The sequence below is a fragment of the Taudactylus pleione genome, unplaced genomic scaffold (genome assembly GCF_031769625.1).
Source record: "Taudactylus pleione unplaced genomic scaffold, aTauple2 ptg000671l, whole genome shotgun sequence".
Classification (NCBI taxonomy): domain Eukaryota; kingdom Metazoa; phylum Chordata; class Amphibia; order Anura; family Myobatrachidae; genus Taudactylus; species Taudactylus pleione.
Window position 1 is genome coordinate 5,945,840 of NW_028285073.1, and position 27,489 is coordinate 5,973,328.

The following is a 27,489-nucleotide window of genomic DNA, read 5'->3' on the forward strand; positions in this document are numbered from 1 at the left end:
CACTTGTCCGGTAAAGTATCCATAGGGGACCTGTGAAAAAAAACATACTCACCATCTCCTATGCGAGGTTCTGTCCTCTTCGTTCCAAAGTAGGCATCCCCGGACTTGGCAAAAAAAAAAAACGAAAACGCGATCCACGAACTTAGTACCGTTCTATAGAACGGTACTTCCCGAATGAGAGCTTAGCGGCGGGGTATCACCATGGAAACCCCGCTGCTAAGCGTTCATTGGCTGAGAGAGGTCATCTCCCGTCTCTCAGCCAATGAACGGCTCCCTCCATTGTAGTCAATGGTGGGAACCGCAGGGTAAACTTTAATAACCTTGCGGCTCCCAGCATTGACTACAATGGAGGGAGCCGTTCATTGGCTGAGAGAGACGGGAGATGGCCTCTCTCAGCCAATGAACGCTTAGCAGCGGGGTTTCCATGGTGATACCCCGCCGCTAAGCTCTCATTCGGGAAGTACCGTTCTATAGAACGGTACTAAGTTCGTGGATCGCGTTTTCGTTTTTTTTTTTTGCCAAGTCCGGGGATGCCTACTTTGGAACGAAGAGGACAGAACCTCGCATAGGAGATGGTGAGTATGTTTTTTTTCACAGGTCCCCTATGGATACTTTACCGGACAAGTGGACCGATGCTACAGGGTTACATAGGTGAGTATGTGTACATGTGTGTGTGTGTGTGTGTGTGTATGTATGTTTAATAAACTTATACTGTCACGGTGTGTGTGTCCTGTGTTTTTTTAAACATTTTTTTTACAGGTGAACTACAGGTACTAGTGGGCCCTTAATGCCCTGCATGCTGGTACTTGTGGTTCTCCAAGTACCAGCATGCGGGGCAGGCTAGCTGGGACTTGCAGTTCTACTTGTAAAGACAATGTTTGATATTCTTTATTTACACCACACCACACAATCAACCCGCCACCCACCGCCACCAGGGGTGGCGGGGATAGCCCCGAGCTATCAGCCTGGGCCTGGGGTGCCCTGGAGAGGGTGACCCCTTTATTGGGGGGGTCCCCAGCTCTCCAGGGATCCCCGGCCTGGGCTGACTAGCGGTCAGGGCTGATGCTGCGGCTGGGGGGCCCGGTGAAAGGGCTCCCCTGGCTGTGGCATCAGCCCCCCGCTAGAAAAAGTCCAGTGCTGGTTCTGGAACATACAGGGGAACCCTACTCATTTTTTTCCCCTGTATTTCCAGAACCAGGACCGGATCAGAGCCCAGAGCTGGTTGCGCAGAATACGGGGGACCCCTACGTCGTTTGTCCCCCGTATTTTGGCAACCAGCTCTGGTTCTGACTAGCCCGGTGCTGGTTGTGTTTAAGTACAGGGGACCCCTATGTCGTTTGTCCCCTGTATTTAAGCACACCCAGCACTGGGTCACTAATGCCCGGGGCTGGTTGCTCTTTTTTTGGGGGGGAGGACGCCATTTTTTTCTCTTTTTACACAGGTTTTTTTTTTTTTATTTACCACAGCAGCACAGACGGGTCTCACGGACCCGTTAGTGCTCTGTGTCAATGACACAGATGCAAGTAGCACGGATCTCCTGGTCCGTGCGTGCATCTGTGTCATTGAAATACACAGCAGCACAGACGGGTCTCACTGACCCATCTGTGCTCTGTGTCACTGTCAATCACACAGATGCATGTAGCACGGATCTCACGAGTCCGTGCTACATGCAAATGAGCACCATAATGCTGATTGGCTGAGAGCCATGACAGACGGCTCTGTCAGCCAATCAGCACTTTGCCCATTAAAGGCAAAGGCATTTTTTTTTAAATGGCCGCTCGAGGCAAAACCTCGAGATCCGACAGCAGATCTCGAGGTTTTGCCTCGGGAGAGGGATCCGGGGCAGACAGGGAGATCCGAGTTTGGGCTCGGATCGCCCCGGATCCCCGAAGTTCGGGTGGGTTCGGTTCTCAGGGAACCGAACCCGCTCATCCCTAGTCCAAACCCAAAAAAAAATTATTTTCTGTGTTTGTGAATTGTGTGCGCAGTAGCCGCACGTGCATCAACAAAGTAGTGCCAAGCGTGCGCCTGTGTCATAAGTAAAGGGCCGGCTGGCTTGACCGTTAAAGGGTGCTGTAACCCCCGAAAGTACACTCCAGTCCAAACCAAAAAAAAATTATTTTCTGTGTTTGTGAATTGTGTGCGCAGTAGCCGCACGTGCATCAACAAAGTAGTGCCAAGCGTGCGCCTGTGTCATAAGTAAAGGGCCGGCTGGCTTGACCGTTAAAGGGTGCTGTAACCCCCGAAAGTACACTCCAGTCCAAACCAAAAAAAAATTATTTTCTGTGTTTGTGAATTGTGTGCGCAGTAGCCGCACGTGCATCAACAAAGTAGTGCCAAGCGTGCGCCTGTGTCATAAGTAAAGGGCCGGCTGGCTTGACCGTTTAAAGGGTGCTGTAACCCCCGAAAGTACACTCCAGTCCAAACCAAAAAAAAATTATTTTCTGTGTTTGTGAATTGTGTGCTCAGTAGCCGCACGTGCATCAACAAAGTAGTGCCAAGCGTGCGCCTGTGTCATAAGTAAAGGGCCGGCTGGCTTGACCGTTAAGGGTGCTGTAACCCCCGAAAGTACACTCCAGTCCAAACCAAAAAAAAAATTATTTTCTGTGTTTGTGAATTGTGTGCGCAGTAGCCGCACGTGCATCAACAAAGTAGTGCCAAGCGTGCGCCTGTGTCATAAGTAAAGGGCCGGCTGGCTTGACCGTTAAGGGTGCTGTAACCCCCGAAAGTACACTCCAGTCCAAACCCAAAAAAAAATTATTTTCTGTGTTTGTGAATTGTGTGCGCAGTAGCCGCACGTGCATCAACAAAGTAGTGCCAAGCGTGCGCCTGTGTCATAAGTAAAGGGCCGGCTGGCTTGACCGTTAAAGGGTGCTGTAACCCCCGAAAGTACACTCCAGTCCAAACCAAAAAAAAATTATTTTCTGTGTTTGTGAATTGTGTGCGCAGTAGCCGCACGTGCATCAACAAAGTAGTGCCAAGCGTGCGCCTGTGTCATAAGTAAAGGGCCGGCTGGCTTGACCGTTAAAGGGTGCTGTAACCCCCGAAAGTACACTCCAGTCCAAACCAAAAAAAAATTATTTTCTGTGTTTGTGAATTGTGTGCGCAGTAGCCGCACGTGCATCAACAAAGTAGTGCCAAGCGTGCGCCTGTGTCATAAGTAAAGGGCCGGCTGGCTTGACTGTTAAAGGGTGCTGTAACCCCCGAAAGTACACTCCAGTCCAAACCAAAAAAAAAATATTTTCTGTGTTTGTGAATTGTGTGCGCAGTAGCCGCACGTGCATCAACAAAGTAGTGCCAAGCGTGCGCCTGTGTCATAAGTAAAGGGCCAGCTGGCTTGACCGTTAAAGGGTGCTGTAACCCCCAAAGTACACTCCAGTCCAAACCAAAAAAAAAATTATTTGCTGTGTTTGTGAATTGTGTGCGCAGTAGCCGCACGTGCATCAACAAAGTAGTGCCAAGCGTGCGCCTGTGTCATAAGTAAAGGGCCGGCTGGCTTGACCGTTAAAGGGTGCTGTAACCCCCGAATGTACACTCCAGTCCAAACCAAAAAAAAATTATTTTCTGTGTTTGTGAATTGTGTGCGCAGTAGCCGCACGTGCATCAACAAAGTAGTGCCAAGCGTGCGCCTGTGTCATAAGTAAAGGGCCGGCTGGCTTGACCGTTAAAGGGTGCTGTTACCCCCAAAGTACACTCCAGTCTAAACCAAAAAAAAAATTATTTTCTGTGTTTAGCCGCACGTATATATCAAATCGATATAACATAAATGGAGGACCAAACTTTCTCCGATAAAAATAAAATAGAGAAAGATCAAGAACCACTTCCTCCTAGTGCTGAAGCTGCTGCCACTAGTCATGACATAGACGATAACATGCCATCAACGTCGTCTGCCAAGGCCGATGCCCAATGTCATAGTAGAGGGCACATACAATCCCAAATGGCAAAGTTCAGGAAAATGACCTTGAAAAAGACATTTAAATCAGCTGAAGAGAAACGTAAACTTGCCAATATGCCATTTACGACACGGAGTGGCAAGGAATGGCTAAGGTCGATCCCTAGTATGTTCATGACTAGTGGTTCAGCTTCACATGACGATGGAAGCCCTCCTCCCACTAAAAAAATCAAAAGAGTTAAGCTGGCAAAAGCACAGCGAAGAACTGTGCTTTCTAAGAAGATATCACAAATCCCCAAGGAGAGTCCAAGTGTGGTGGTGGTTGCGATGCCTGACCTTCTCAGCACTGGACGGGAAGAGGTGGCTCTTTCCACCATTTGCACGCCCCCTGCAAGTGCTGAAAGGAGCACCCACAGTCCACTTGCTGATATGCAAATTGAAGATGTCACTGTTGAAGTACAACAGGATGAGGATACTGGTGTAGCTGGCGCTGAGGAGGAAGTTGGCGAGGAGGATTCTGATGGTGATGTGGTTTGTTTAAATCAGGCTCCGGGGGAGACAGTTGTTGTCCGTGGGATGAAAAAGCCCATCACGGTCATGCCTGGGCAGAAGACCAAACATTCCACCTCTTTGGTCTGGCAATATTTCTATCCAAATCCGGACAACAACTGTCTTGCCATATGTACCATATGTAAAGGTGAAATAAGTAGGGGTAGGGACGTCAACCACCTAGGAACATCCTCCCTTATACGGCACCTGCAGCGCGTTCATAAAAAGTTACTGTCAAGTTCAGAAACTTTGGCTAAGACCGTAAGCAGTCCAGGGACACCTAAATCCCGTTGTCCTGTTGTATCCAAGAGCCTGCAAACCACACCGTCAACTCCCTCCTCGTCAATTTCCTCCTTAGTCAGGATCGGAAGTAGTCCTGCAGGCCATGTCACTGGCATGACTGACTCTCCTATCCGGGATTCCTCTGGAGGATCCTGCATTGCTACGCCTACTGCTGCCGCTGCTGCTGTTGCTGCTGCTGGGAGTCGTTCATCATCCCAGAGAGGAAGTAGGAACACCACTACTTTTACTAAACAATTGACCCTCCAACAGTCCTTAGCGAGGAGGATGAAGTACGACAGCAGTCATCCTGAAGCAAAACGTATAACTGAGGCCTTGACTGCTATGTTGGTGTTAGACGTGCGTCCGGTATCCGCCATTAGTGCAGTGGGATTTAGACAATTGATGGAGGTAGTGTGTCCCCGGTTCCAAATCCCGTCTAGATTCCACTTCACTAGGCAGGCGATACCGAGACTGTACAGAAACGTCAGAAAAAGTGTCCTCAGTGTCCTGAAAAATGCCGTTGTACACAATGTCCACTTAACCACGGACATGTGGACAAGTGGAACAGGGCAGACTAAGGACTATATGACTGTGACAGCCCACTGGGTAGATGTATCACCTTAAGCAGCAACAGCAGCAGCGTCACCAGTAGCAGCATCTCAGAAACGCCAGCTCGTTACAAGGCAGGCTACGCTGTGTATCACCGGTTTCAGTAAGAGGCACACCGCCGACAACCTCTTAGAGAAACTGAGGGAAATCATCGCCCAGTGGCTTACCCCACTTAGACTCTCCTGGGGATTTGTGATATCTGACAACGCCACCAATATTGTGCGGGCATTACATCTGGGCAAATTCCAGCACGTCCCATGTTTTGCTCACACAATAAACTTGGTGGTGCAGAATTTTCTGAAAAGCGACAGGGGCGTGCAGGAGACGCTTTGGGTGGCCCGAAAAATTTCTGGCCACTTTCGCCATTCAGCGACTGCGTGCCGAAGACTGGAGCGCCAGCAAACACTCTTGAACCTGCCCCGCCATCACCTGAAGCAAGAGGTTGTGACGCGGTGGAACTCAACCCTCTATATGCTTCAGAGGATGGAGGAGCAGCAAAAGGCCATACAAGCCTATACATCCACCTATGACATAGGCAAAGGAGGGGGTATGCACCTGACTCAAGCGCAGTGGAGAATGATTTCCGTGTTGTGCAAGGTTCTCCAGCCCTTCGAACTTGCCACACGTGAAGTCAGTTCAGACACAGCCAGCTTGAGTCAGGTCATTCCCCTCATCAGGCTTTTGCAGAAGCAGCTGGAGAAAGTGAAGGAGGAGCTAAGACGGAGCGATTCCGCTCGGCATGTGGGACTTGTGGATGAAGCCCTTCATTCGCTTTGCCAGGATTCCAGGGTGGTCAATCTGTTGAAATCAGACCACTACATTTTGGCCACCGTGCTTGATCCTAGGTTTAAAGCCTATGTGGTGTCTCTCTTTCCGGCCGACACAAGCCTGCAGAGGTGCAAAGACCTGCTGGTGAACACACTGTCAGCTGAAGCGGAACGTGACACGTCAACGGCTCCTTCTTCATTTTCTCCCGCAACTGGGGCTGCCAGGAAAAAACTTAGGTATCCTAAGCAACCCGCTGGCGGGCAGGACCAAGTTTGGACATCTGGTCCGGACTGAAGGACCTGGCAACAATTTCTGACATGTCTACTGTCACTGCATATGATACTGTCACCATTGACAGAATGGTGGAGGATTACATCGGTGACAGCATCCAAGTAGGCATGTCAGACAGTCCATACCTGTACTGGCAGGAAAAAGAGGCAATTTGGAGGCCCCTGTACAAGCTGGCTCTATTTTACCTGAGTTGCCCCCCCTCCAGTGTGTACTCCGAAAGAGTGTTTAGTGCAGCCGGGAACCTTGTCAGCGAAAGGCGTAGGAGGTTGCTTCCACAGAATGTGGAGAAGATGATGTTCATCAAAATGAATTATCAGCTCTTCCAGGGAGACCAGCCTCCAGAAGGTACAGAGGGACCTGTGGTGGTGGATTCAAGTGGGGACGAGTTAATACTTTGTGAGGATGAGGATGTACACACTGAAGAGGGTGAGGAATCGGTGGATGAGGAGGATGAGGATGACATCTTGCCTCCGTAGAGCCAGTTTGTGCAGGGGCACATTAATTGCCAGCTTGTTTTGTGGGGGCCCAAACGAACCAATCATTTCAGCCACAGTTGTGTGGCAGACCCTGGCGCTGAAATGATTGATTTGTTAAAGTGTGCATGTCCTGTTTATACAACATAAGGGTGGGTGGGAGGGCCCAAGGACAATTCCATCTTGCACTTCTTTTTTTTCTTTGCATTATGTACAGTTTGGGGCCTAGTTTTTCTAACTGCCATCCTGTCTGCCACTGCAGTGTCACTCCTAGATGGGTCACGTGTTTGTGCCGCCCACTCGTGTCGCTTAGCATAGTCATCCAGCTACCTCGGTGCAACCTTTTGGACATGAAAACACTATTGTGAGGTGTGAGGTGTTCAGAATAGACTGGAAATGAGTGGAAATTAAGGTTATTGAGGTTAATAATAGCATAGGAGCAGAGAAACCAACAAATTATGTGATTTTAGCTGTTTTTATGCTTTTTTTAAAAAAAATACAGATCCAAAACACAAAACCCAGAACCCAAAACACGGAAGGGTGGTTTTGGCAAAACCAATCCAGATCCAAAACACGAAGAAAGATCCAGATCCAAAACCAAAACACAAAACACGAAAAGTGGCCGGTGCACACCCCTAATCACAAGTGATGTCATTGGTGAGCTTCCGGCTCTATTAGAGCCGGAAGCTCACTGGGGCTTGCAGCAGACGAGACCCTACCACAAGGGTCTTGTCGCAAGCCTCGATGGTCGTGATGGTCAGGACCGTCAACTGGCCGCTCGCTAAAGCTGTGGGTGGTCACCCACAGCTTAGCGAGTGGCCAGAAGGCCGGCTCAAAAAAAAAAAGCCACCCTGATTCAGAGCGAGCGCTCTGAAAGAGCGTCCGGCTCTGAATCAGAGCCATTATTCGTTCATCGTTCAAGAAATCGTTCATTACACTTCAAAAAATCATTCACTTTTTCAAGGGACAATCTGACAGAAAATCGTTGATTACAAAACCGTTACGTGTGTATATACCTTAAGGCTGGCCCTATTCCATAAGGTGGCGTAATATGCCAACTTGGTATGTAGAGATGGTGCAAAGTGCTTGAGGACTTTGCTCAATGTGATCAGTTTATTTAACTTTCTAAAAGCATTTTGATGGTGCTCCCTTCTGTAAGAGTACATTTAATGGGGCTAACCTGTTGAGATCTCAACATGGCTACAAAGTACAGCTTCAATTTTGTTTTTGAAATTGTGTAGATATTTTTTTGTCAATTACATGCCCACAGTAATAAATAGTTTCCTTCAAGAACTCACAATTATCTTGCTTGGCTCTCTGCCCGTAGTCACATTATTCAATGATTACACTTTTAAGATTTTTTAAATGATCCTGTTGATCTTTTTTTTTTTACCTGTAATAATTATAACACTGGGGAACAAAAATATATTTTATTCTTCTTGCCAAGGATTTAAGATCGGTGTGAGGGTACTCGCAGGTCCTATTTTCGCATTAGATCTTCACTCTAGCTGAATTGGATCCAGTTTTTAAATGAATGAAAAATGATAAAATTCAATTATTTTCTCCATTTGAAGTACCTTACTAGTCTAAAAGGAGCTTAAAATGCGTATTACTGCACAATGTGAATACATTTGCATCGATTCCTATCGGTTATTCGACAAAACTTAAAGAACAGTATGAAAATATCAAGTTAGTCTTAGAAAAAATGGCTGTTCTCAGTTTGTGTCGAATTAAAAATGGTAAACTGTCTTCTTGGGCAGCAAAGTGGATATACTAAGTATCCTTGTCACAAATGCTTATGGCATAGTTGTGCAAAACAAAATCACTGTCAGCAAACCGTACGGCCTCCAAGAGAAGTTATAACTGTAGGAGAAGCCAACCTCATTCATAAGCCCTTAATTGACTGGAAAAAAATCATACTGCCGCCTCTCCATATCAAACTAGATTTAATTAAACAATTTGTAAAAGCATTGGACAAGTCAGGCAATTGTTTCACGTATATATTTGTCGAACATTTCCCTCTCTTAGTATTGAAAAATTAAAGTCAGGAATATTTGACGGCCCACAGATACGGAAACTGGTGAAGGACTCAAATTCTACCACATCTATGACTAAAACCGAATTGGAAGTATGGCTGAGTTATGTGTCTGCCTAAAAAATTTTGAATGACAATCACAAGGCAGGCTACTATCATGAATTAGTTCACAACATGCTAAAAATGTTTTGAGAAAGTAGGTGCCAAAATGAGTATTAAAGTACATTTTTTGTACAGCCATTTAGATCGCTTCCCGTCCAATCTAGGAGATTTAAGCGAAGAACAGGGTGAACGGTTCCACCAGGATATTCAGGTAATGGAAGAAAGATATCAAGGAAGGTGGGATCGTCACATGATGGCCGATTACTGTTGGAGTCTACAGAGGGACTGCCCGCAACAAGAATACAAAAGAATATCCTACAAAAAAAACAGTTCTCATAGCTTCCTAACACTTATGTATGTAATTATCCTGTCTTTTTATAACATTTTACAAATCAAATTTAATCAGAATTAAAAAAAATCTCTTTTTAACATTGTTTAATTTAATTTTTCATAAATATTAAAGACATATGCATATATCAAAAACTAGAGCCAATTAAAAAATAAGCATGGCATATTCATTATCAGGAGCACAAAATTAATCGAAATCCACTTTTAAATCCCTGGCCAGAGATTGACTGTTCCCCAGTGAAATGATAGCATTGAGGTAACACTGAGTACCATTTATTCCCTGTAACACTTTATCCATGGCTTTTTGACAAATATCTGAAGCTATAAAAAAGACAAAATGGTTGTACTGAAATAAACTTTTGTGCCTGTTGATTGTTAAGTATTCTTTGATGAATTTGCAAATTCCATTTATAAATACATTACGGCTAAATCTATTTGTGTCTCCTCCCGACAGAGCTGAGAAGATGTCCTCAATCTTTGCCATGGTTCATTCGGCCCATTCCAAGCATAGCAAAAGTTCTGAATCTTCTTGTTGCCTCAGCTCTGCCTCAACCCTCGGCCCAACTGCATTTGGTACAAGTTGAGAATTTTTGGAGTAGTTTTTGCATTTAATACAATGCTGCCTGTCATCTGTTCTCAATGCTCCTATTCCTTTGTAATATGGGTTGTGCGTCAGAGAAATAATGATTTAATCGCTTAATAGTGGTGTCATTATTTGATATCGTAGACATTGACTTCTACAATGTTTTAATAGACCACCAATCCACTTGAATATGTAATAGCCAGTAATGGGCAAAGAATGGAGGTCTGCAATTTAGTAATACATATAAATATAATACCTGCGTATTCACTTTGCATTTCACATTTCAAGAGGAGACACATTTTTTCCCAGGAATACAATAAATACAAAGGGGTTTTTACAATGGAACACTGTTTTGTAATAACTGAAATGAGCCGATCCTGTTTCCAGTTGCATTTTCAACTTAACTCCGTCACTTCACATGTAATCCGCATTACTTTTTGACGGTCAGTTGAGTGAACAGCAGAGCAGTAACTAGACTTTTTTGTGCCCTGTGCCAGAAAGAGCATTGGTGCCCCCTCATTTTTTAAAGGAACATAATGCACCCAAAAAAGGGCCATGGCTTCATGGGAAAGGGCCAGGGAAGAGATAGGGGAGGCTAGGAGATGCTGGGGATGAAATCAGAGGAAGCTACAAGCAAGAATTATAATAAACAGAAATTTGACAGGCCCAAACAGCGCCCCCTGACCTGTGGTGCCCTGTGCGATGGCACCGGCCGCACTACCCTAACTACGGCCCTGGTGAACAGCATTTTCTATCACTGTGCTTGTAAAGTTTTTTTATATTATTATTATTCCCGGTGGGTTTGCTGTTTAATTGCTTTATTGTATATTCCTTTTTGCCCTGTATACTCTTTCTTTAAGTCCCTTTTTATGACTTTCTCACATTTATCTTTAAACTAACGCCAACTGGCCTCATGTGAAGTCTGCCCACATTGGAAACAAGCTGTGCTCACTCTCATTGTACTGTGCATGTGCAGTTCTCCGCAGACCTAGCAGATGACACAGGGCCTGATTCAGACCCGCTCGCAAGCGCTTGAACGCTTGCAACCGGGTCGATGGTGGGCTCTGCGCACGCGCAGCGGACGCACTGCGCATGTGCAAGCCCCGGAGCGAGAGAGAAATTCTCTCGCTCCGGGCCTCACTACAAAAGGGTGGCTGTCGATGTTGATTGACAGCTCGTCCCGTTTTGTAGGCGTGGCGGGGGGTGGTTTCACAAATGGAGGCGTTCCCAAGCGAACGCCTGCCGTTTGTCGGCGGCCCCACTGACATCACCAGTGATGCCAGTGGGAGAGCTTCCGGCTCTATTAGAGCCGGAAGCTCTCTGGGGCTAGCGGCCACGAGACCCTACCACAAGGGTCTTGTCGCAAGCCCCGATGGTCGCAATGGTCTCGCCAGCACTAACAAGAGATTTCTGATCAATACCATTAAAAACACCCTGCCCCCTGACCCTGAGAAACGCAGCAGGAGAACGCATGACGACAGGCGAGCTCAGGGAGGACAGAAACCTCCCGTGGAGCAGAAGGGCTCCATGTGAGGTTTCTGTCCTCATCCTGGCCTCTCGCAATAGCTGTGGGTGGTCACAAAAAAAAAAAAAATGCCCTGATTCAGAGCGAGCGCTCTTTCAGAGCGTCCGTCTCTGAATCAGGCCCACAGTCCTTACCATGGTAGCATCTGCACCCCCCCACTCTGGCCGCACTTACTGACTTAACTGTGAACCGTGAGACTCGTTCATAGTAGAGCTGGACAATTTTGTACATTTGTATGTTTGCAAATTTCCATAGCTGCTCTGATAACGGAGTTAAAATACAGTATATCAAAGTCTACTGCCTAACTCTGCGTTTCATTGTATCCTTCAGCTCGATCATACTACATGTAACATCTTCTCATATGTGTAATTCGCTGTTCATCAGGGAAGCTCTTTCAGAATCCTCATCTATTCTTCTTTAGTTACAAGTACTTGAGATGGCTCAGTCATGTTTGCCAAAGGAAGGTTACGTTATAGTTAGGTCACTGGCATAAGCTATGCCTTATGCGGTTTCTCCGTAAGGCAAATGAAGACTAAATGGCCCAGCTGCTGAAAGTAAATGTGTATGTCAGCCAGTTTAATTCTGTTAAAAAACAACTTACAGTTCAAGTGCATGTCCTGGATGGCTGGATGAGCGATCCTTATAGAGATATAAAACCAATTAAACAGACATTACAGAAGTTGCTATAAAATGTTTGTATTTTAGCGGCTACATAACAGCACTTCGTAAAGATGTAACAAATAATTGGGTAGCAGGGTCATGCAGTCAGGGTAGGCAAAGGAGGCAGAGCCTCCCCTGTCATACTCCTGAGATTTGATATAAAAATGATTAGAATAATACAAAGAAGATATTTTTAACTTATAAACATCTTCTTTGTTTATTGTAATAATTTTTATAGTTAACACTCACCAGCTTTGTGGAGCTCCCTGGGACTGCAGGGAGACGAGAGATGAGGCAGCAACAGCTCAGCCTCGCTTCTGTATAGTCACACACTGCTTGCAGAGCTGGGGGCGGGGCCACACCACGGGCAGTAAGCTGCACAGAAAGAGCGCTAGTAGAGGCATGCCTTTGAGTATGGGGGAGTGTGCATTGAGCACTGATTGACACCTTGGATGTGTCATGTGACCAGGAAGTTCACTGCAGTGTTTAGAGATCAGAGCTCAGTCAGCAGCAGCAAGAGAAGATACAGTGATGCAGATAGGTTAATCAATGGACACTGAAGCTTAGTGTAGTGAGGGGAGAGTTACAGTGAGTAGACAAGCTCCCAGCACTTAGACCCATCTCCATGTGTACCTCCCTAGCCACCGACCTCACCGCATATCACTGTTGTGTAGTATTGTATCTGATATGTAATGGTGGCCATTAGCTTAGGTAAAACAATAAACATATCTTTTACATGCCGAAATGAGGGAAGCTAGAATGAAAGATTGATAATGCCTGTCAGGTACTGGTGAATAGTGCCCTACTAGACTGGTGTTTAGATACGTCTACATGGAAATTATATTAAATAACCTCTATATATAGTATCTGACATTTTTTAAGCACTTTCTGTGCTTGTGACTCAGCAAATGATGGGTCCAAAATACTAGTATAGACATGACAAAAAAAGGAAAAGTAGAATGTTGTTTTTAGTTGGTGGACTTAAAATAAAATATAACTATTATTTTCATTAAAATGATTTTTATAACATCAGTGAAATATTGCAACAATAAAAGGTTCAAAGGTGTGTGGGAGATAAAGGAATAAGAGGTCAAAACATTTTTTGTACCACTGTGTTTCTTTATGGGGCTATGTATTAATAATCATGGCACTACCTCGATTATTAACAATCTGATTCTGGATCGTAGTGGATATTTTCATCTTGAATAAAAATACCCCCGCTATGTACTAAACTGAACCCCCAGGGACAGCGGTAGCAACAATCGCCATCCCTGGCATTTTGGAGGAATCTTTTATATTTGCGAAAGACTTCTCCAGGGTAATCTGACACTGCGCATGAAACATACAACATCATTTTCAAATTCAGCCGCTGTATGTCCTGCACTTAATTGTGCCTATTGAATGTGCTGTATAGGCTAGACAGTTTTATGTTATTCTGTGAAGCCTATGAACAAACTTCAGGACTTGATGAAATATATATTACTTTCCTGGGAGGAGATACACAATGGTTTAATGGTGAGCATTGTAAGGGCACTTAAAAGCTCCATCATTAAGACTTGGTAAATTCCTACATTAATTGTGCATTCATATATTCATCTCTAAATATATACATCAGACTACTGTTAATTAGTGTGGCAACATTTTGAGCTTTAGTTTACAGTAGGGTATGCACTTTCCCTTATGTTGTGCCCTAAGCTGGTGTAAAAGAAATCCTTAAAGTATTGTGTAAGTAAAAACCTGTACAAGATAAACTTGAAGTACCTGAAATACTTTTAAAAGTGTGAAGCCTTCACTGCCACTTAAGGCCGGTACACACTAGATGATGTCTACTGTGTACGACCTCGTTAGCGACGGGACCTGGTGGGGGGTGCCGGCATCGGCAAGTGCGTACATACTTGCCGATGCCAGCAGCGAAGGAGCGACGATGGGGGACATGCTGCATTCGGCAGAATGGCCCCCGCTAACAATATCGCCTGTCGGACCTGCATGGGAGCGCGCATCGTCAGCGACATAGCGGGTACACACTAAACAGTGGGCCTGATTCAGAGCCGGATGCTCTGACCAGAGCGCTCGCTCTGAATAAGGGCCCTCCCTCAACTTGGAGCGGCCTCATGGACGCTCGCATAGCTGTGGGTTACCACCCACAGCAATAGCGAGCGTCCATGATGATGGTCACGATGGTCAAGACCATCACGACCATCGGGCTTGCGACGAGACCCTGCGGTAGGGTCTCGGTGACCGCAAGCATTGGAGTGATTTTGGCTCTATCAGAGCCAAAATCACTCCCACTGACATCACTAGTGATGTCAGTGGGGCCGGACAGACGGCAGTGGGGCCGGCCTCCGTCTGGCAGCCACACCCCTGGCACGCCCACCAAAGGGGGAGTGCTGTCACTCACCATCGACAGCACGCCCCCTTTGGTGCGAGACCCATAACGACGGCTTGGCCGTCGTTATTTGGGTCTCGCGCATGCGCACGACAGAGCTCCCTCCGTCGTGCGCATGCGCAATTCGGCACCATCGACCCACTTGCGAGCGTCCTGCGCTCGCGAGCGGGTCTGAATGACCCCCAGTGTGCCCGATATCTCACTCTATTCCTCCGGATCGGACGACATATCACCTAGTGTCTTTATGATAATGTGCAGCTGATGGTATTCGTACAGAGGCACCCGCCGGCTGCGGTGATATAATACCGCCGCTGTGTGCATTAAGACACACCCAAAATCGATAATATCGATGTTGGGCTTCTGAGGCTAAACCACACGTTTACTAATACTTAAAGACATTAATCTGAAATTGTCTCTTAGTAAATGTGTGATTTAGCCCCAGAAACACAACGTGGATGTTGATCGATTTCCACCGATTTGAAATCAATCAACATCAACCTTTAGTAAATATACTTTTTAGACGTAGGAATCCAAACTCAAATCTACATTAAATTTTAGTGTAAAAGTAAAGCTGTACAACATGCAAAAGCAGCCGGTATTTATCCTGCATGCAAAATACACAAATGTATTTGCCCTAAACCACCCCCCCGACCCCTGGCGGCATTGCAGTATGGTTTGTCCTGTTGCAAAGTTACTGTACCTGCTTCTTTTCCTTTATTCCCAACTCAGAATCAGCGCCAAAGAGGCATTTAAATGTACCCCAACACTTCGAAATACTTCTGTTGCTGAAATACAAGTTGGCTGTCATTTTCCATTTATTAATAAAAGTCTCCAAAACTTTTCTTATAGCTGTTAAGAGCCTCCTACACTATTCTTATGGCCACTTTCTATCCTATTTACCACTTTTTGGGGGATCAGGATGATTTTCCCACTTTTTCATGCACATCCCATAGTTTGCTCATTGCAGAATTAACACGTCATACCCATGAGATACCCATGAAGAGACCCATGTGATGGCCACGATTTGAAGGTTCTAATTGAATTGCACCAAGTTTATTTGCTAAAATACCATGCGATGTCCTCTAATTATTAATGCACTAGGTCAGAGCGCAAATCTCACAGCCAGTGGATCTGCCCCATAATGTAGTGAGTTAATTTAATAAATAGATCTAGGGGTCTATTTACTTTAGGAGATAAAGTGAACGGTGTTAAGGTACCAGCCAATCAGCTCCTAACTGCCATGTCACAGGCTGTGTTTGAAAAATGGCAGTTAGGAGCTGATTGGCTGGTACCTTATCACCGTTCAATTTATCTCCTAACACAGCTTAGTAAATAGACCCCAATATTTCATTAGTGATGAAGAATGAGTGTTACTTAAGAAACAGTATGTATTTGTTAAACTATGAAATGATCTGTGAATTGTAACTGTGATAATTAGCTCTGCAGCAATGGCTTGTTGGAAGCCTGGTTACAGTATGTTACACTGTGTGTTTAATGCTACTTGTTTCAGATAAGCCCCTACCACAGGGACTAACCGGAAGCATGCTGGTTATCCTCGGTGTCGTGGTGGCAGTAATACTCATTATCACAGCGGCAGTCAGCGCGTTTCTGGTACGGAGGAAAAAGCAGAAACAACGATCGGACACCGACAGCGATATGTGAGTGTAGAACTGGACAAACAGACACAGAAAGAAATGTATGTCAGTTACTGTATTATGTGTAGCCTTCCTAGCTGTGAATATATACATTGTACACTGTATGGGAACATTTTTAAAACAATTGTCTAAGATACCTTTGCTGTGCTTTGTAGATGTTTCCACAAGATCATTAATATAGGTGCTGACTTGCTTACAGTGATCTGACTCCATGTAACTACTCCTGTTACTCACAGGAAGTGGCTGGCACGTCACACACGCTGTAGCACATACAGTACAGTAAATGTAGGACTATACGAGATTAACACACAAATTCTAGGAAATTAACTATTCATTCCAATGCATGTTGCAAAGGCAGGTCTTCATCATCAAGTGCATAATGATGACTATTCATATCTAGTATGCTGACCAGTCATGATATTAAGACAGCCACTGAGGAAATAGACTGTCTATGGCAGGGGTTCCCAACCACGGTCCTCAAGGCACACTAACAGTCCAGGTTTTAGGGATAGCCACACTTGAACACAGGTGACATAATTAGTACCTCAGTTATTTTGATTTGACCACCTGTACTTAAGCATAGAGGTCCTGATTCAGATCCGGACACTCTGAATCAGGGCATTTTTTTTGTTTTGTGCGGCCTCCTGGCCTCTCGCATAGCTGTGGGTGACCACCCACAGCTATAGCGAGCGGCCAGGTTGAGGTCGCGATGGTCGAGACCATCGCAACCATCGGGCTTGCGACGAGACCCTTGTGGTAGGGTCTCGTGGCCGCAAGCCCCAGAGAGATTTCGGCTCTAACAGAACCGGAATCTCTCCACTGACATCACTCGTGATGTCAGTGGGACCGCCCCCAAATGGCAGGCGTTCTCATGGGAACGCCTCCGTTTGGGGAGCCACCCCCCCTGGCCCGCCCACCAAAGGGGGTGAGCTTTCACTCAATATTTACAGCTCGTCCCCTTTGGTGCGAGACCCGGAGCAAAGGATTGCCCGTCACTAGCCGGATCTCGCGCATGCGCACGATGGAGCCGGCTCCGTCGTGCGCATGCGCTGTGGGCCACCATCGACCCGGTTGCAAGCACTCAACGCTTGCGACCAGGTCTGAATCAGGCCCAGATATCACTAAAACCAGGACTGCTAGTGTGCCTTGGGGACTGAGGTTGGGAATCACTGGTCTATAGGCTAAATTGAGCTAAGCGAGATTCTATGCAGAATGGCATACCCCACTTCCATTAGCTGGGGAGAGCTATTCTAATACAACAGTAATAATCACAGGACCCGATTGACATCTGAGGAAAAAGATAGTAAAACGCAAGCAGGCTGTGTGACCATACCATCAGACACACAGAGTCATGCAGGTAGAGGCTTATGCAATGTGTAAGAGGGCAGCTGCTTAGAACGTACACCTTCAAGATTTATAACTAATGCTTGTCACCCAGAGATTATGGGCCGTATTCAATTTGAGGTGAAAACGGGATGACGTAGTTTTCGCCTGTTTGAATTATCCCCGTATTCAATTTCAAAGACTTTTCGCCGGTGCGAAAAGTCTTTATTAAAAAACAGGGATAACTTTTCACCATGTTTTACATGGCGAAAAAAATTGCAGAATTGGGGTTTAGGGGTGCAGGCATAAAAAAAAAATAGCCTGCACCCCTGGGAGTGTCCTTTAAAAGTTATCTGTGTCAAAAAAAAAAAAAATCGTCAGAAGGCCCCAAAAAATTGACTTTTATTTTTGGGGAAAAAACAAAATGCTGTGGGACAAACTTCTAAAGTAGCGCAATTTATTCCTGAGGGGTCCCCATATATGTGGCAGGTGTTTTCTTCATTGCGGGTGGCAGCTGCAGGTGCATTTTTGAAGAATTTTAATAAATCATTTAAGGGACTTATAAATATGCTTACACCCATTTTCATGTACCCCAAATTTGATGGGCATAGTTATTTTGCCCCAAAAAATAAGCTAAGTGCTATTCTTCACCCCTTCTTGAAAGACGCATTTATGCACCTGCCGCGGCTATTTAAAAACCCCGACTCCCTTCAGCAGGCAAAAAGGGGGGTACCCATAGTGATCCCCCATGTCTGGACATCTTTAGGGGGGTGATTTTTTCTATATTACCTTTCCACCAGGTCCCGACTCCGCAGCTTCTGGAATTGAATACAGGGATAAACGGGCATGCGCCCAATACTTTATCCCCTGCCAAACCTCCGATGTGGAGCAAAAAGTCCGGCATGCGAAAAGTCCGGACTTTTCACTCCAAATTGAATACCCCCCTATGTTGTGGAAGGAAGTCTGTCAGTTCATCATACTGGAGCACAAGGCAAATCCAATAGCCAGGAATACCTTCAGGAACTGACTAAAGCAGGCTTGCCTACCCTCCCGATTTGGCTGGGAGCCTCCCAATATCGGGTGTCGCTCCCGGCCCCTCGGAAAGGCAGGCAAGCCAACCCGCCGACCCCCCCCCGCAGTAAGGATATAAACCCCCGCAGCGGGGAGGGCGATGATGCGATTTGCAATGAATTGTGTCATAGTGGCCCTGCCCCTGCTCCAAAATGCCATTAATTTCGGAATTGTGATGAGGGGGCGGTGCCACGATGATGCGATCGCACGGTCACGCCCCCGGCCCTGCCCCCAATACTTTATCATTGCCCGGCCACGCCCCCCACTGTATGCAGACATTCAGCTCCCTCCTGGAAGGAAGGAGCTGAATATCGGCAAGTATGGACTAAAGTTTACTTAGTACTGTGGTACAGGCTGCACAGTGGAGGATTAAGTAACATTCTAAAAAGAGAAATAAACAGTGTCCGTTTAGAAGCTAGGCTGACTAACTTAAAAGAAAGTAAAGCCACCAAAGGATCAGATGTTGCGAGTATTAGAGTAAAACACTCAGAGGAGACTTTTATTTAAGTAGAGAAAGAATTCCATTAAAAGTACCTGACTACACATAGTACTCTGGATGCTAAGACAGGATTTAAACGACACCATGTCCAGCACTGACCGGGGAGGGAAATATTTAGGGGCTCTGGGCCTGATTCAGACCAGCTCGCAAGCGGGTTGATGTCACTCGCTCCGGGGCTCGCTACAAACGGGGCGGCTGTCATTCGCCCCGTTTTGTAGGCGAGGAGGTGGGGTGGCTGGTAAAACGGAGGCGTTCCTGAAGGGGACGCCTGCCATTTGAGGGCGGCCCTACTGACATCACTTGTGATGTCAGTAGTGAGCTTCCTGCTCGGGAACGAGACCCTACTAGAAGGGTCTCATCGCAAGCCCGATGGTCGCGACCATCACTTGGCCACTTGCAAAAGCTGTGGGTGGTCACACACAGCTTAGCGAGTGGCCTGGAGGCCGGCCTAAAAAAAAAACCAGCCGCCCAGATTCAGATTTAGCGCTCACAAAGAGCGTCCGGCTCTGAATCAGGGCCTCTGGCATGCCCTGGGCGTGCAATGCTGCATGGGGACCTGTGACCGCTTACTGCACATGGATGAGTATATTGCATGGCCTCTAATGTTTGGCTGAAATGCACTGCTCTGACTTGGTCATACTGCTATATTGATTCCTATATGCCTTGACCTATTGTTACCAGTTTCTATGGAATGGCTGATATTTCCAATGGATTTCTAATGTTTTGTATATTTTACATTATCATCATGTAAAAATCATCATTTGATAGAGGATGTGCTGGCTTATTTTTTTCTATTCATTACGACCATTTATATGCCTTGCACTCTGCAAATGTGGACTATGATGTGTGCTACTGGTCTCAAGTGGGCATTTTATATATATATATATATATATACATATATATATATATATATATATATATATATACACACATATATATATATATTTATTTTTTTTTATAGACCCAGTCAGTCTCTGCCCCCTCAGCTCTTCTCCTCCCCCTCTCTGCCGTCCTCTCCATCCCCCGTCACGTTACAGTGGGAGCCATCGTGGCTTGCACGTTGAGGAGAAGGGACAGCCTTACACAATTATTATGTATACTGTGTATATATTATGTGTGCATACTCCCTTAGGAAGGCGCCGGAGCAAGTACTTCTCCAGTCAGTGACAGGAGTGTTGCTGCCAGATTCAATATCCTTCTATATATAAACGTGAAGTGATTTCATTGATGCAGATTTTGTTGAATCGTGTGGCTTATATTAAAGCACTCATCGTGTGGCCTCCTCCATCACATCTTGGGGCAGATGTATGAAGCTCTGGAAAGTGATAAAGTGGAGAGTGATAAACGACCAACCACTCAGCTCCCAACTGTCATTTTTCAAGCACGACCTGTAACATGACAGTTAGGAGCTGAGTGGTTGGTCACTTATCACTCTGCACTTTATCACTTTCCAGCGCTTCATACTTCTGCCCCATTATTACTTAGAAATAATCTGATGCTCTAAACATTCCCCATTCTTATCATGCTGTTTTCTATCCGTAGGGTAGATCTTCCCCCCTCTCACAAACCTGCTCCCCCACCAAAGAAAAAATCCGAGATGAAGACCCACCTAACAGCTCATGATATTCAGGTACCAAACCTATGCCTGAACACTGACTAATGCAGGAGTTGTGCAGTATAGTACTTCATTATCTCCATGTTATACTGAGCACAGCATGTGCTAATGTGCATAGGGAAGTGTGTGTGGGCAGGTATATAAAACACCAATCTCTGGGGGACATGTACTGTATCAAAACTTGGAAACAGATAAAGTGTAGAGAGATAAAATACCAACCAATCAGCTTCTATTGCCGCATATACACTGCACGGTATAATGAACGTTTGACCAATAATAACATTGTTATCGTACAATCGTTCATTATATTGTGCAGTGGACATTGAGCCCACACTGAACGATATATCATTAACAGATGGGGGAAGTGTAGCACCCCACAAATGTTAAGCATGTGGTGGGAGATGAAGGGGGTGTGCGGGATCTGAAGGATAAAGTCTCTTATGTATATAATAAGAAAAGGTCCAGGGTAATCGAAATAATGAATGTCCAAGCAGACTGTGGCATCCCGCTCGTCTGACTATAACAATGTCAATAGCAGAATAGTTCCCTAATTTCAAACTTAAAACTTTGAACGGTGCCCAGGATGGTCTTCGTAGGTAGGGAGCTGGCGTACTGGGGCATTTAAGAGGGCCTCCTGGCTAGACACACTTCCCTTAATACGGGACGCCCGGTAGTGTATCTGTTGCCAGACACACTCCGGGACCCATGACTCGGAGGGGGCCAGTCAGTGCCTTGGGAGGTTATGTAACGGCTAGGGTTCAAATGAACCAATGACCGGGCACCCCCTCCAGATGGAGGCTAACCTCTGTAATGCGCTCCAGACATCCGCTCCTAATCCTTGCCGGCTCGTCGTCTGTGTCCCGTCTTCCTGGATCGCTGATACTTCCGGGTTCCTTCGTCACCTGATGGCTGGTTGAAGATGCCGACTTGATTTCTTTTATCTGAATCAGGATTTTCAAGGTGTTCCTTAAGCTTACTGTTACTGGTGTAATGCCCCAACGTGTTTCAGCGTCTCAGGCCTTCTTCTGGGAGATAGTGATAAAAGAAATCAAGTCTGCATCTGCAACCAGCCATCACGTGATGAAGCAACCGGGAAGCATCAGCGAGCGAGACTTCAACCCAGGTTAGCCCCTTGATACATAATGTAGACCTAGGTCAGAGTGCGTGCACTGGCAAAATCCTGGGTATGTGTGAAAGGGGTATCAGGGTCTCATCTTATTAATTTGCCATTTTGCTACTCAGTGTTACACTGAGATGAAGAAGTGTGTTATTTGGGGCACTATAACAAACTAAGGTCCTGATGCTCCCACACTCTCTAATTCATTTTAGTAAATATATCCTAGCAAGCAGTATTTTAAGAGAGAAATAGAAATGTGGTAGAGGGTTAGATCAAACTCAAACTTGGTCCTCAGGACCCCATACAGGTCATGTTTTGAAGGTCACCCAGCAGGTGCACAGGTGTAGTCATTACTCACAGACACATTTTAAAAGTTCCACAGGTGGAGCTAATTATTTCACTTGTGATACTGTGAGGAGACCTAAAAAACATGCACTGTTCGGGGTCCTGAGGACCGAGTTTGAGAACCTGTGGATTAGATGTTCATGTGATGTGTAAACCTCTGCACAGTGCATCCCTGAAGATTTTTCCACTACATGCTGCTCCTACACTACATGCTCCTACACTACATACTGCTCCTACACTACATGCTGCTCTTACACTACATGCTGCTCCTACACTACATGCTGCTCTTACACTACATGCTCCTACGCTACATGCTGCTCCTACACTACATACTGCTCCTACACTACATGCTCCTACGCTACATCATGCTCCTACGCTACATCATGCTCCTACGCTACATCATGCTCCTACGCTACATGCTCCTACGCTACATGCTCCTACGCTACATGCTCCTACACTACAAGCTCCTACACTACATGCTCCTATGCTACATGCCCTCCGCTACATGCTCCTACACTACATGCTCCTATGTTACATGCTCCTACGCTACATGCTCCTATACTACATGCTCCTACACTACATGCTCCTATGTTACATGCTCCTATGTTGCATGCTCCTACGCTACATGCTCCTACACTACATGCTCCTATGCTACATACTCCTACGTTACATGCTCCTACACTACATGCTCCTACACTACATGCTGCTCTTACACTACATGCTGCTCCTACACTACATGCTGCACTTACACTACATGCTCCTATGCTACATACTGCTCCTACACTACATACTCCTACACTACATGCTCGTACACTACATGCTCCTACACTACATGCTCCTATGTTACATGCTCCTACACTACATGCTGCTCTTACACTACATGCTCCTACACTACATGCTCCTATGCTACATGCTCCTTCACTACATGCTCCTATGCGACATGCTCCTACACTACATGCTCCTACACTACATGCTCCTATGCTACATGCTCCGACACTACATGCTGCTCTTACACTACATGCTCCTACACTACATGCTGCTCGTACACTACATGCTCCTACACTACATGCTCCTACACTATATGCTCCTACTCTAAATGCTGCTCCTACACTACATGCTCCTAAGCAACATGCTCCTAAGCTACATGCTCCTACACTACATGCTGCTCCTACACTACATGCTCCTACACTACATGCTCCTACACTACATGCTCCTACTCTACATGCTGCTCCTACACTACATGCTCCTATGCTACATGCTCCTACACAACATGCTCCTATGTTACATGTTCCTACACTACATGCTGCTCCTACACTACATGCTCCTACACTACATGCTCCTATGCTACATGCTGCTCCTACACTACATACTGCTCCTACACTACATGCTCCTACACTACATGCTCCTATGCTACATGCTCCTACACTACATGCTGCTCTTACACTACATGCTCCTACACTACATGCTGCTCCTACACTACATGCTCCTACACTACATGCTCCTACACTACATTCTGCTCCTACACTACATGCTCCTACACTGCATGCTGCTCCTACACTATATGCTCCTATGTTACATGCTCCTACACTACATGCTCCTACACTGCATGCTGCTCCTACACTATATGCTCCTATGCTAAATGCTCCTACACTACATGCTGCTCTTACACTACATTCTCCTACACTACATTTTGCTCCTACACTACATGCTCCTACACTACATACTGCTCTTACACTACATGCTCCTACACTACATCATGCTCCTACACTACATGCTCCTACGCTACATCATGCTCCTACGCTACATGCTCCTACACTACATGCTCCTACACTACATACTGCTCCTACACTACATGCTCCTACGCTACATGCTCCTATGCTACATGCTCCTACACTACATGCTGCTCCTACACTACATGATCCTACGCTACATGCTCCTTCTCTACATGCTGCTCCTACACTGCATACTGCTCCTACACTACAAACTCCTACGCTACATGCTCCTACACTACATGCTCCTATACTACATGCTCCGACGCTACATGCTCCTTCTCTACATGCTGCTCCTATACTACATACTGCTCCTACACTACAAACTCCTACGCTACATGCTCCGACGCTACATGCTCCTACGCTACATGCTCCTACACTACATGATCCTATACTACATACTCCTATGCTACATGCTCCTATGTTACATGCTCCGACACTACATGCTGCTCTTACACTACATGCTGCTTCTACACTACATGCTGCTCTTACAATACATGCTCCTATGCTACTTACTCCTAAGCTACATGCTCCTACACTTAATGCTCCTATGCTACATGCTCCTACACAACATGCTCCTATGTTACATGCTCCTACGCTACATGCTGCTCGTACACTACATGCTGCTCTTACACTACATGCTGCTCCTACACTACATGCTCCTACACTACATGCTCCTATGCTACATGCTCCTACACTACATGCTGCTCTTACACTACATGCTCCTACACTACATGCTGCTCCTACACTACATGCTCCTACACTACATGCTCCTACACTACATTCTGCTCCTACACTACATGCTCCTACACTGCATGCTGCTCCTACACTATATGCTCCTATATTACATGCTCCTACACTACATGCTCCTACACTCCATGCTGCTCCTACACTATATGCTCCTATGTTACATGCTCCTATGCTACATGCTCCTACACTACATGCTGCTCTTACACTACATTCTCCTACACTACATTTTGCTCCTACACTACATGCTCCTACACTACATACTGCTCTTACACTACATGCTCCTACACTACATCATGCTCCTACGCTACATGCTCCTACACTACATACTGCTCTTACACTACATGCTCCTACACTACATCATGCTCCTACACTACATGCTCCTACGCTACATCATGCTTCTATGCTACATGCTCCTACACTACATGCTCCTACACTACATACTGCTCCTACACTACATGCTCCTACGCTACATGCTCCTATGCAACATGCTACTCCTACACTACATGCTCCTATGCTACATGCTCCTTCTCTACATGCTGCTCCTACACTACATGCTCCTACGCTACATGCTCCTTCTCTACATACTGCTCCTGCAATACAAACTCCTACGATACATGCTCCTACACTACATGCTCCTACACTACATGCTCCTACGCTACATGCTCCTTCTCTACATGCTGCTCCTATACTACATACTGCTCCTACACTACAAACTCCTACGCTACATGCTCCTACACTACATGCTCCTACACTACATGCTCCTATACTACATACTCCTATGCTACATGCTCCTATGTTACATGCTCCTTCACTACATGCTGCTCTTACACTACATGCTGCTCCTACACTACATGCTGCTCTTACACTACATGCTCCTATGATACATACTGCTTCTACACTATATGCTCCTATGTTACATGCTCCTACACTACATGCTCCTATGCTACATACTCCTACACTACATGCAGCTCTTACACTACATGCTCCTACACTGCATGCTTCTATGCTACATGCTCGTACACTACATGCTGCTCTTACACTACATTTCTCCTACACTACATGCTGCTCCTACACTACATGCTCCTACACTACATGCTCCTACACTAAATTCTTCTCCTACACTACTTGCTCCTACACTGCATGCTGCTCCTACACTATATGCTCCTACCCTACATGCTGCTCCTACACTACATGCTCCTATGTTACATGCTCCTATGCTACATGCTCCTACACTACATGCTGCTCTTACACTACATGCTCCTACACTACATTCTGCTCCTACACTATATGCTCCTACACTAAATGCTGCTCTTACACTACATGCTGCTCTTACACTACATGCTGCTCCTGCACTACATGCTCCTACACTGCATTTTGCTCCTACACTACATGCTCCTACACTACATCATGCTCCTACACTACATGCTCCTACGCTACATCATGCTCCTACGCTACATGCTCCTACACTACATACTGCTCCTACACTACATGCTCCTACGTTACATCATGCTCCTCCACTACATGCTACTTCACTACATGCTCCTATGCTATATGCTCCTATGCTACATGCTCCTACTCTACATGCTGCTCTAACACTACATGCTCCTACGCTACATGCTGCTTTTACACTACATGCTCCTATGCTACATACTGCTCCTACACTATATGCTCCTAAGGTACATGCTCCTACACTACATGCTCCTATGGTACATGCTCCTACACAACATACTGCTCTTATACTACATGCTCCTACACAACATGCTCCTTTGCTACATGCTCCTACACTACATGCTGCTCCTACACTACATGCTGCTCCTACACTACATGATCCTACACTACATGCTCCTACACTACATTCTGCTCCTACACTAAATGATCCTACACTGCATGCTGCTCCTACACTATATGCTCCTACCCTACATGCTGCTCCTACACTACATGCTCCTACACTACATGCTGCTCTTACACTATATGCTCCTACCCTACATGCTGCTCCTACACTACATGCTCCTACACTACATGCTGCTCTTACACTACATTCTGCTCCTACACTACACGCTGCTCTTACACTACATGCTGCTCCTACACTACATGCTCCTACGCTACATGCTCCTAAGCTACATGCTCCTACGCTACATGCTCCTTCACTACATACTGCTCCTACACTACATGCTCCTACGCTACATGCTCCTATGCTACATGCTCCTACGCTACATGCTACTCCTACACTACATGCTCCTACGCTACATGCTCCTTCTCTACATGCTGCTCCTACACTACATACTCCTACGCTACATGCTCCTACACTACATGCTCCTATGCTATATGCTCCTACACTACATGCTCCTATGCTACATACTGCTCCTACACTACATGCTCCTACAGTACATACTGCTCCTACACTACATACTGCTCCTACACTACATGCTCCTACACTACATACTGCTCTTACACTACATGCTCCTATGCTACATGCTCCTACACTACATGCTCCTACACTACATGCTGCTCCTACACTACATGCTCCTACACTACATGCTCCTACACTAAATTCTTCTCCTACACTACTTGCTCCTACACTGCATGCTGCTCCTACACTATATGCTCCTACCCTACATGCTGCTCCTACACTACATGCTCCTATGTTACATGCTCCTATGCTACATGCTCCTACACTACATGCTGCTCTTACACTACATGCTCCTACACTACATTCTGCTCCTACACTATATGCTCCTACACTAAATGCTGCTCTTACACTACATGCTGCTCTTACACTACATGCTGCTCCTACACTACATGCTCCTACACTGCATTTTGCTCCTACACTACATGCTCCTAC

At 45.9% G+C, this 27,489-nt stretch overlaps 1 protein-coding gene across 4 annotated transcripts in view; it reads left to right on the forward strand.

Annotated features, from left to right (window-relative positions):
* NECTIN1 (nectin cell adhesion molecule 1) overlaps nucleotides 1–27,489 on the forward strand; it is a 239,712-nt gene that overhangs the window by 174,457 nt on the left and 37,766 nt on the right. For all 4 annotated transcript variants that reach the window (XM_088455813.1, XM_088455814.1, XM_088455817.1 and 1 more), the window contains exons 6-7: nucleotides 16,014–16,161; nucleotides 20,594–20,681. In XM_088455813.1, the coding sequence (XP_088311939.1) occupies nucleotides 16,014–16,161; nucleotides 20,594–20,681 (236 nt within the window). The remainder of the gene's footprint in view (nucleotides 1–16,013; nucleotides 16,162–20,593; nucleotides 20,682–27,489) is intronic.